The sequence below is a fragment of the Lampris incognitus genome, chromosome 5, assembly GCF_029633865.1.
Source record: "Lampris incognitus isolate fLamInc1 chromosome 5, fLamInc1.hap2, whole genome shotgun sequence".
NCBI lineage: Eukaryota > Metazoa > Chordata > Actinopteri > Lampriformes > Lampridae > Lampris > Lampris incognitus.
Window position 1 is genome coordinate 30,634,446 of NC_079215.1, and position 11,610 is coordinate 30,646,055.

At 43.3% G+C, this 11,610-nt stretch overlaps 1 protein-coding gene across 4 annotated transcripts; it reads left to right on the top strand.

Annotated features, from left to right (window-relative positions):
• The first annotated feature begins 603 nt into the window (after positions 1–603).
• pla2g12a (phospholipase A2, group XIIA) lies at positions 604–10,271 on the top strand. Of its 4 annotated transcripts, none has more exons than XM_056280761.1 (5): positions 604–661; positions 870–1,026; positions 1,393–1,469; positions 1,981–2,146; positions 8,887–10,271. In XM_056280761.1, the coding sequence occupies exons 2-5, from the start codon at positions 915–917 to the stop codon at positions 9,003–9,005; spliced, it is 474 nt and encodes a 157-aa protein (XP_056136736.1). In that variant the 5' UTR covers positions 604–661; positions 870–914; the 3' UTR covers positions 9,006–10,271. The 4 variants fall into 4 exon arrangements, with proteins under 4 accessions (XP_056136736.1, XP_056136734.1, XP_056136733.1 ...); XM_056280759.1 differs by having other exon boundaries at positions 633–1,026; positions 8,887–9,025; positions 9,874–10,271; XM_056280758.1 differs by having other exon boundaries at positions 633–1,026.
• The last annotated feature ends 1,339 nt before the right edge of the window (positions 10,272–11,610 follow it).

The window sequence follows — 11,610 nt, forward strand, 5'->3', positions numbered from 1 at the left end:
AAATTTAGACTTAGGCTACAGCAAAGTGAGCAATGTTGTACTGTTGCGTTTTTTGGGCTGTTTGCAAAGCATAATACACTGCAAGGCATAGTCTATTGTATCTTAGCCTAATAGCGTTTGGGTCGAGGCTACTAAACAAACAGATGAAATGTTCCAAATGGTGTTCTTAATTGTGAATAGCAGCAAAACAGGTAACCTATGAACTCTGTCTCTCTCTCACACACACACTTCTCTCTGACCAAAAAGAGGTTTGGCGGCGTAAACAAAAGTTAACGGATACCTCATGGGGAAAACCTCAACAAAACACATGCATTAACCAAAACCACAATCGCAAATTGCTTGTGTGTAAGAGATCGGGGGGGGGGGTTAGTAACGCACAGCCTAGCTATTGCACGCAATCTTTCTGTAATTTATGTATAACTTACTCGGAACGCTGCTTTGTCACTTTTTGACCCACCCACTTGCCCGAACCCGTGATATTTTCTTAAACTCACCCGAAAACGCGGGTTGTGGGTCGACCACTGCGCCGCTAACGTCTATTTTTAAACACGACCCTCATTGGTCAATCCGTGGTCACGTGATAAAGACTAAATCCGGTGAAGAAGAACAGTGTTGTTGACGCTGCCTGGGTTTCTTCGGATGTCCGTTGGAACCGAAACAGGTGAACTCGAAACAGAAGAAAACAACAACATATAGAAATGCAGTGAAACCTCAAAGTGACGTTTGTGGGAATATACTGAGCTGAGTTTTTGAGCTTGACGTGCCAAGGGAAACTTAATTTGCTTTCAGACGTTAAATAGACTACTATGCGCTGCCACAGCTCCGTAACTGTTTTTATTGTTGGTTTGTACCTCTTTGTACGTATCCAGTATGCATCTCCATGCAGACAACAGCCAGAAACTCCAGACTGGCGAATGACTTTGAGAACCATTCGCAACGGGATACACAAGATTGACACTTACCTAAACGCTGCATTGGACCTAATAGGTGGCGACGATGGGCTATGCCATTATAAATGCAGCGATGGTAAACTCATACTCTCCCCTTCCCTTTTCCATTTCCAACACACACCGTGACCGTGACAGTTAAAGTTGTACAACAGTCACTTTGATCGGTAATTTTTAACATGAAAACATTTCCAAAGTTAGAGGTCTTCCACCACGAGGCTATTTGATTAATGGGGAATTCATTTTGTGAACTGATTTATTGCTACCTTTTTAAATATCACTGAATTAACCGCGGTGTTTAGCCAGAAGACACATATCCACTGGGGTGATAGAATCAGTCATTCATCAGATACACCCTTTTCATTTACATTGTTGGTTATCTCTCAGCAAGCTAATTGAAGGTAAGAGGACAAAAACCATCTTTACCTTTGCTCCTTTCTCATAGGTTACAAGCCAGTGCCTCGTATTGGTTACAAGCCACCCCCACCCAATGGATGTGGGTCTCCATTGTTTGGATTTCAGGTAGTTTATAAAGTGTAACATCAAGGCTAATTTTTGATTGGTGGTGCAGACAGTTGGTCGGGCAGCATGGTGGCACTGGTTAGTGCAGTCGCCTCATGGCAAGAAGATCCTGAGTCTGAGCCCCAGGGTAGTCCAACCTTGGGGGTCGTCCCTGGTCACCCTCTGTGTGGAGTTTGCCTGTTCTCCCCGTGTCTGTGGGTTTCCTCTGGGTGCTCCGGTTTCCTCCCACAGTCCAAAGATAGGTGAATCGGCCGTACTAAATTGTCCCTAGGGGTGAATGTATGTATGTATGTGTGTGTGTGTGTGTGTGTGTCGGCCCTGTGATGGCCTGGCGGCCTGTCCAGGGTGTCTCCCCGCCTGCCACCCAATGACTGCTGGGATAGGCTCCAGCATCCCCGCGACCCTGAGAGCAAGATAAGCGGTTTGAATAATGGATGGATGGTGCAGACAACAAAACAAACCACCAATCACTGTACGTCACATTTGACCGATCTGTGATTTTTGTGTACAGTTTGATATAGGTATCCCATCCTTGACCAAATGTTGCAACCAACATGACCGTTGTTATGACACATGTGGTCGTGAAAAACATGACTGTGATGAGCAGTTCCAAGACTGCCTTGAGACCATCTGCAGGAATGTGCAAAAGACTCTGGGACTGGCCCACAGTGTTCAAGGTAGGAACGAGGCTGAGGAAAGTGTCTATAATAGTGGTTTCATGCCTGTCCATGTGGCATTGGGTTGGTTGTCAAAGAAGTGAGTATTACCTCACGTATAGAGTGGCCCTGTCTGAATTAATTTGGTAGTCGCAATATGGCAGATGGTTCACTGTCTGCAACCCCATTCTATTTTTTCCATTTGAAAAACAAGGTCAAATCAGGTCTGTGACTGACACAAGGGAAAAGAACGACTGATTTGTTTTTTCTTTGAGTTAAAGGCTATCTTCAGGTAGTACCTATATAAATTTTGAAGCAGTAATTTACTCACAAGGAACCCGTTAATGCTGGGATCAGACTACATGATTTCAGCCTAATTTTGACATGATTTTGTCGTTGCCAACAAATTTCCAGTGTCAGGCCTGATTTATGAACATGGGGAATGATGAACGGGTGTCTTTACCCCGAGTAGTGTGACATAATCGAAGAACAGCGATGTGGCGTCTGGGACGCCCCACGACACGACACCCCAACAAAAAGTGTAGCATGTGAGAATTAATTTCCTGCCTAGACTGACATCTCCTACGACATGTTCCTTGACGTTGAGTAATAGGATGACAGAGTGCTCTCTGGTGCACCCATGTAAACATGGCAAAGAGAATGCGATGCTGCTATTGCTGCTGTTAGGTGGAACGACGAAACCAAGGAAAGGTTTGTTGAGCAGTGGCAACAATACCCCTTCCTTTTTGACGATTCCTTGAGGGAGGACCACGACAGAGTCAAAACAGGTGGGCTAAATGTTGGCAAAAAATAGCAGAGGCACTTCAGCAACCCAGTGAGTAGCTGGTTAAACTATGCTAGGTTATCATTCCCCAGTAGCACTAGCTGCAACAGCGTCCACAATAATTTTTTCTTTTCTTTTTCGTTTCGGAACACAAGACCGCCAGCATAACACATAGCGTTTCTGTAGCAATGATTGACAATTTCTTGACCCAAGAAATATCGTGAAAGGCAGAAGATGATTGGTCGGGTCATATTTGTAGTATTGCCAGTCTCCTGGCCAAGATGTGGCAAGAATTTATGGCACTGTGATTGCCTAATCTGACATGGTGACCATCATGAAAGACAAAAATATCATGTAGTCTGATTCCAGCTTAAGAGATGCTAACTGTCAAGAGTATGGCCATAACTTGCCAATTGAGTGGCCCAGTCAACCAGCCAGATTAGACATTCATTATTAACATTGCTCTTGTGAGGAATTACTGCACCAGAATGTGAATTCATAAAAGTGCTACTATAAAACAGCACCTTACTCAAAATTGGTAGGTGACTTAATCCTGTGTGAAACAGATCTCACAGATCTTATTTTGAGAAATATAACGGGGATTTTGGCCTGCGAACCATCTACTATCTTGTGGCTACTTTGGCACCACAAAGTGATATAGCTGGGCCACTCTAAAAGACTGTTCACAAGGGGCATTTGCACGCAGTCCAAAATATGAGCCAACTTCTTCTCTGACATTGTTATTTCCATTGTGGTATTGTTTACATGTTAAGGAGAATGTAGGGCCTCATTCATCAATCGCTAGTAGCTACTACTATTACTACTACTACTATTTCTAGTAGTAGTAGTAGTGCAGTATATACTATATTGTACTTGTACTGTACATTGTACGTATACTGGTATGCTCTGTCATGTCCATCTACCTCAGGCATGTATGTAAGTAACTTGCTAACATTTATTTCAGCATCTCTGATATCCTCTGCACCATTGCACTTTATCACCTCTTATTTTGCCTGTGTAAGTCAATCCTTGTGTATATATCTAAAGATTGTTGTGTTGTAGTGTTGTTAAGTACACTGAGAGAGCCATGAAACCGGACTCAAATTCCATGTATACGCAAACCTACATGGCCAATAAACATGATTCTGATTCTCATCTTATTCTGATTCTACTGTTGGGCGAAGGAGAAGGCAAGGGGGAAAGCATGTCCAAAGGCAGTGGGAGAGGAGGAAGAGTAAGAGTATAGAGATGAGAGTTGGAACTGAATGTTGGCACTATGACTGGTAAAGGGAGAGAGCCAGCTGATATGATGGAGAGAAGGAAAGTAGATATACTGTGTGTGCAAGAGACCAGGTGGAAGGGGAATAAGGCCAGCAGCATCGGAGGTGGGTTCAAACCCTTCTACCATGGTGTGGATGGGAGGAGAAATGGGGTAGGGGTAATTCTGAAGGAAGAGTATGTCAAAAGTGTGTTGGAGGTGAAGAGAGTGTCGGACAGAGTGGTGAGTATGAAGCAGGAAATTGAAGGTGTGATGATGAGTGTTATCAGTGCATATGCCCTGCAAGTTGGATGTGAAGTGGAAGAGAAAGAATAATTCTGGAGACTATGGCCGGACTCGGTGAAGCAGCAATCATTGGCAACGCTGTCTTCGGGAGGGGGGCGGAGTCGGCTTGTGTTCGTCATGTGAATGCGTCTCTGTGTGTGTCGGAAAAACAGTGGTTCGGCTTGGATTCGCCTTGTCACGAAAGTGGGGAGGCGCTTTCCTTCGAGACTGCCGGCCGGAGAGATGCAGTTGGCGAACGCATGCAGTACGAGGGTGGGTGTTTGAATTAAAATAGGGATCAATTGGCCACTAAATTGGGAGAAAAAAGGGAAAAATCAGAAATAAATTTATAAAAAAAGAATAATTCTGGAGTGAGTTGGATGAAGTGGTGGAGAGTGTACCCAATTAGAGCAGACTTCAATGGGCATGTTGGTGAAGGGAACAGAGGTGATGAGGGGGTGATGGGTAGGTACTGGTGTCAAGGAGAAGAATGTGGAAGGACAGATGGTGGTGGATTTTGCGAAAAGGATGGAAATGGCTGTGGTGAATGCATAGTTCAAGAAAAGGGAGGAACACGGTGATGTATACGAGTGGAGGAAAGTACACACAGGTGGATTATATCTTATGTATGAGGCACAATCTTAAAGAGATTGGAGACTGCAAGGTGGTGACTGGGGAAAACATAGCTAGGCAGCATTGGATGGTGGTCTGTAGGATGACTTTGGAGACTAGGGAGAGGAAGACAGTGAAGGCACAGCCAAGGATCAAATGGTGGAAGTTGAAGAAGGAAGACTGTTGTGTGGAGTTCAGGCAGGAGTTAAGACAAGCACTGGGTGGTAGTGAAGAGTTGCCCGATGGCTGGGCAATCACTGCAGAAATAGTGAGGGAGACAGCTAGGAAGGTACTTGGTGTGTCATCAGGACAGAGGAAGGAAGACAAGGAGACTTGGTGGTGGAATGAGGAAGTACAGCAAAGTATACGGAGGAAGAGGTAGGCAAAGAAGAAGTGGGATAGTCAGAGAGATGAATAAAGTAGACAGGAGTACAAGGAGATGCAGCGTAAAGCAAAGAGAGAGGTGGCAAAGGAAAAGGCGTATGGTGAGTTGTATGACAGGTTAGACACTAAGGAAGGAGAAAATGACTTGTACCGATTGGCTAGACAGAGGGACCGAGCTGCGAAGGATGTGCAGCAAGTTAGGGCGATCAAGGATAGAGATGGAAATGTGCTGACAAGTGAGGAAAGTGTGCTAAGAAGGTGGAAGGAGTACTTTGAGGGGCTGATGAATGAAGAGAATGAGAGAGAGAGAAGGTTGGATGATGTAGGGATAGTGAATCAGGAAGTTCAGTGGATTAACAAGGAGGAAGTGAGGGCAGCTATGAAGAGGATGAAGAGTGGAAAGGCAGTTGGTTCTGATGACATACCTGTGGAGGCATGGAGATGTTGAGGAGAGATGGCAGTGGGGTTTTTAACTAGATTGTTTAACACAATCTTGGAAAGGATGCCTGAGGAGTGGAGAAGAAGCATACTGGTACCGATTTTCAAGAACAAGGGCGATGTGCAGAACTGTAACAACTACAGAGGTATAAAGTTGATCAGCCACAGCATGAAGATTTGGGAAAGAGTAATAGAAGCTAGGTTAAGAGGAGAGGTGACAATTAGCGAGCAGCAGTATGGTTTCATGCCACGAAAGAGCACCACAGATGCAATGTTTGCTTTGAGAATGTTGATTGAGAAGTATAGAGAAGGCCAGAAAGAGTTGCATTGTGTCTGTAGATTTAGAGAAAGCATACGACAGGGTGCTGAGAGACGGGTTGTGGTATTGCATGAGGAAGTCAGGAGTTTCAGAGAAGTATGTAGGAGTGGTGCAGGATATGTATGAGGGAAGTGTGACAATGTTGAGGTGTGCGGTTTGAGAAGAGGTGCTGAGTGTATTGGGTAGAAAAATGCTGAATATGGAGCTGCCAGGCAAGAGGAAAAGAGGAAGGCCAAAGAGGTTTTTGGATTTAGTGAGGGAGGACATGCAGGTGGCTAGTGTGACAGACAAAGATGCAGAGGACAGGAAGAGATGGAAACGGATGATCCACTGTAGCGACCCTAACAGGAGTAGCCAAAAGTAGTAGTAGTAGTAGATTCATCAATCGTTAGTAGGTACAAGTTTGTTCTTACACACCCATGATGTGTTTTAGCCCTGAAGTTTGTCTCAGATTCAAAGACCAGTGTAGAACCTGGGTAACCCCTGAATTTAGACACCAATTGGTTAACCCTGATGTCTTTGCAAGCCTGGATGATTGCTTGTTCCAAGAGGTAGACAATAGATGTTAGGGGGAAGGAATTACAAATAAACATTAGGCTAGCTAACTGTCAGACAATCCTGAGAGCTAATAAAATTCCATAGGTGTGTAAGAACAAATTTGTACATACAAACGATTGATGAATGAGGCCCAATGTCTCACATGAAGTTCAATCGTTTGCCCCTTGATGTTACCCTTGACAAGTTTCCTTAAAAGTTATTAGCTATATTTTGCCTCCAGCTTCAAATGTGAAGGTTTTAAACTAATTTCAAATAAAGAGAAATAGTGTTGACCATTTTTCTCCTGCAAATTACAGTTATACAAGATTTTAGAATCCTCCAAACTGATTTCAAAGCACTTCCTAGACCAAATAATGTTATTAGATTACTGAGAAACAGAGTTGGTCTCACAGAGACATTGCTCTCCACTGGTTCAACTGCTGCTTTTCCAGAAGAACATTTTCAGTTACCATATGAGGCATATTCTAAATCTCAGCAGATGGTTCAGTTTTTGGTCTCGTCTTATTATCTGTTGTTTTATTCTCCATTTACACAGATTTATCCAAACACAGCATCATTTTATATTCATGGACCTGACGGTTATCTGTGTTTATAAGCCAAACTACAGTAATAATTTAGCGAATCCAGTAAATTGTCTGTCCAAATGCAAAATGCTTGATGTCAAAATGTTTTACAATTTTATGAAATGTATTCAGAAACAGTCCTCTTTGGCCTACCCAACTCCATTTAATTGATTAACTCCCAATTAAGTATTCTTGCCATTGTAGAGACAGTACCAAGAAACTTGAAACTTTTGCTGCAAATTTGAGTTTTGACAAAACATTAAGAGGGCGCTCCAGATTTGTTTGTCTCAGCTTGGGAATGGTTCCAAAACTAAGATATTTTTATAATAAAAGGATCTCTAGGAGACTTATCTGTGCCTTATCTCTTTTCGTTTCTGTAGTCCTGCTTCTTTCATGAGTCTTTTTCTCTCAAGGTTGATTGAAATGTAGCAGCTAGGAGTCATATAACCCTTATTTCAGTTTGCTCATGTTTTTTATGTGTTAGTTTTAACCCTGATTTTCAAGATTTTACTCATCATTCATGTGCATGGATGTTTCCGCCATCAAGCTATGTACCCAATAACTGAGGGAACATTCCTTCAATCATGAGGAATGAACTATGCAATTAAACAATACAAGATTAATCTTGGTTAATCACAGCAGAAACTGAAGACATTGCATATTAGTTACACATTCTCTATTTTGTTGCACCTTTTGTCACTTGATGTGTTGATCTTTGCAGGGAGAGGAAAGAATAGACCTTTTTTTTATCTTATCACAGAATTACCAATTGAGACCAGTTGAACAGGAGAATAAAAATAGGAAAAGAAAAATTGAGATACAAAGAGCTATAAGTTGCAGGTAAACGCCATAAATTAAAAAACAATAATATCCAATGGAACATCATAGCTCTCCTTTGTGATGACCAGCTACGTCACTATTAACAGTCACTTGAAGCTGGTCCAGTGCCATCAATATGTTCCCAAACATACAGGAATGATATGGTCCACAGTATACAATAAATCTGCTTTTAAGAATTCTTTCTCAGGGCGTTTGGTTAGTGTAGCGGTCTATTCCGTTGCCTACCAACATGGGGATCGCCGGTTCGAATCCCCATGTTACCTCTGGCTTGGTCGGGCGTCCCGACAGACACAATTGGCCGTGTCTGCAGGTGGGAAGCTAGATGTGGGTATGTGTCCTGGTCACTGTACTAGCGCCTCCTCCGGTCGGTCGGGGCGCCTGTTTGGTGAGAGGGGGAACTGGGGGGAATAACGTGATCCTCCCACGTGTTATGTCTCCCTAGCGAAACTCCTCACTGTCAGGTGAAAAGAAGGAGCTGGCGACTCCACATTTATCGGAGGAGGCATGTGGTAGTCTGCAACCCTCCCCGGATTGGCAGAAGGGGTGGGGCAGCGACCGGGACAGCTTGGAAGAGTAGGGTAATTGGCCAGGTACAATTGGGGAGGAAAAAAAAGAACGCTTTCTCATCTGCTTCAGATAAAAGAGTAGCAGTTATGGGTTAAAAGAATGAGTTTCTTCCATAAAGTATGTTTTCTCACACTACACCTTTTGTCTCAGCAGCATGTCAATCAACGGTGACTCTGCTGTTTGATGCCGTCATGCACTTGGGCTGCAAGCCTTACCTGGATAGTCAGCATGACTCCTGTATGTGCCAGTATGAAGAGAAGAGAGAATTGTGACTCATCTTTATAGACCCACGGTAAAATGACAAAGCAGAGGATTGCACAAAACCGTCCACATCACAACACTGCCTACACTGAATATGAAAAACTTCTTTTTCCAATCTTAAAGATGCAGTAGGTACCATTGAACAGTCCAGTGCAAATCCTTCCGCCTCTCGGTGTGCTGCCTCGTATCACTCCGCTATGTCCCTACCAACAAATGACCTCTGCATCACTCAGTCCTTTACACTCTTGTGCAACCAGGAAATGTCAAAGCGAGACTCATGAAACTTCTATCATAGTTGATAAATAATATGTCCAAGTAAAAAAAATTTTTTTTAAAAAGTTTCAGCAGATCTCTTCGTTACACTAATATTGTTCATGTAAAGCAGCCAGTTCGAGTTGGTCTTATTGATTTTTAGGGTTAGGGTTGCAACCACAAGCGACCGGTAGGGCAGGGCAGATGTGATGTGCATCTGCATTTGTAGAACTGCCAATAGGAATGCCCTGTCTCTGAATTGACCCGTGATTGACTAAAATCTTCTGTCCTGGGCTAGATTTTTTTTTCTTTTTTACCTGAATATAGAGCCAAGAGGAGATGCAGAAGTCTAGTTTTCTCTCAGACCATTTGAATTATGATATACTACTACTGCTACTACTACTTTCGACCGCTCACGTTAGGGGTCGCCACAGCGGGTCATCCGTTTCTATGGAATTTTTTCCCAATGATGCCAATAAAAAAACTGCCTACCTCAACTTAAATGAGATTTTTCAGGAATAGTCCATGTGATCACTGTTGCTCCTTTCTCTTTATGAAGGCATGACATGACATTCATTCATTATCAAAACTGCTTATATATATATATTAACTGCTTATATAACTCAGGGTCACGGGGACGCTGGAGCCTATCCCATCAGTCACTGGGTGGCAGGCAGGGAGACAACCTGGACAGGCCGTCAGATAATCACAGGGCCTTATCTACATAATGATATTAAAAAAAGAAATGTTAACACTAATGTTAATAAATGTTAATGTTTTGTAATGACATACTTGACAATGTATATTGACGTGGCATGTCAATATACATTGTCAAGTGCTGTGGCTCCACAACACACATGGAGTCGAAAATTATGCAACCTATGCAGTACTAATTTTATATCTTTGCTCATATTTGTCTCAGCCACTTTTTTTTTCAATTGTAATGTATAGTCGGTAATTTGTAAAACCTTTTGTGAACGTTGGGGGAAACACTTGTATAACATGACAAAAGAATAAATGTTTATTTGGTGAAAATTTCACATGTGTCTTGTGTGTCTGGTGCTCTCATTTAAAAAAAAAAATCATGATTGAGGGCACCCGGGCAGCATAGAAGTCTATTACATTGCCTACCAACATGGCGATCGCCGGTTCGAATCCCCGTGTTACCTCCGGCTTGGTCAGGCGTCCCTACAGGCACAATTGGCTGTGTCTGCGGGTGGGAAGCCGGATGTGGGTATGTGTCCTGGTCGCTGTACTAGCGCCTCCTCCGGTTGGTCGGGGCGCCTGTTTGGTGGGAGGGGGAACTGGGGGGAATAACGTGATCCTCCCACACACTATGTCCCCCTGGTGAAACTCCTCACTGTCACGTGAAAAGAAGTGGCTGGCGACTCCGCATGTATCGGAGGAGGCATGTGGTAGTTTGCAGCCCTCCCCGGATCGGCAAAGGGGGTGGAGCAGCGACCGGGACGGCTCAGAAAAGTGAGGTAAATTGGACAGGTACAATGTGCTCTTTGCACAATCATTTCTGCATTCTATCTAATACTGCTTGTGTGTTCCCGGTCTATCAATGGTGCCGTTTTACACCAGTTCTTTGCAGGAGCTCCCAAAGCGCCAAGTAACATGTCCACAGAATTTGCCTGCAAACAACACCAACGAGCAAATTACATTAAATTATTTACAGTATTAAATTATTTACAATATTTTGTAAACAATATGGAAAATAAACATCCTAACATTTCCAAAAAATCAATACTCATATCTGAATGACAATTGATATATTAAAGAACCTATGGGCCACTAGGCTCAAGAACCATTGGTTCTCAAGGCTACTTTAGTCTCACTTAGCCCATTTCTTAACTAATGCCTTGTTCTGGTAATTTGACAGCATACATGCTACTGAAAACAGTTGGTTGATGTTGTTGGCATGTGATAGGGGGATGACGCCATCAAAAAGTTGGTTCTCTTTTATCCTCCTAATAACACGCTCCACATGTATCCTCAGTCTAGCTATGGCCTGTGTCTCCCTAACCTGGTGTGCTGGCATCTGCTTCTGCTTAGACAGAAAAGGTGGGCAGTATACCTTGCATTTACAGCAATCTCTGATTAGGAATCCCTTATCTACCATCACTGCCACGTCTTCAGTCAACTTCTCAGCTATTCCTGATTGCTTGAATATCTCCTTATCACTAACCAAACCACCATACAGGTTAGAGATGAATGTCACTGCACCATGTGGAGCTATACCAACTAGGGCTTTCATGGTGCAGTGGGATTTGTATGCAGAGTACATCTCACTTTGGAGGAGGGGCGACGATGGTGTTTGACACCTCAGCTCAGTACAATCCAGGATCACCTGTCAAAGTC

What these genes read in the sequence shown, in the direction of transcription:
- pla2g12a (XM_056280758.1), top strand. Translation starts at nt 807, where the DNA reads ATGCGCTGCCACAGCTCCGTAACTGTTTTTATTGTTGGTTTGTACCTC. An exon ending in CCATTATAAATGCAGCGATG is followed by an intron (nt 1,027 to 1,392) that starts GTAAACTCATAC and finishes CCTTTCTCATAG; the next exon opens with GTTACAAGCCAGTGCCTCGT. An exon ending in ACTGGCCCACAGTGTTCAAG is followed by an intron (nt 2,147 to 8,886) that starts GTAGGAACGAGG and finishes TTGTCTCAGCAG; the next exon opens with CATGTCAATCAACGGTGACT.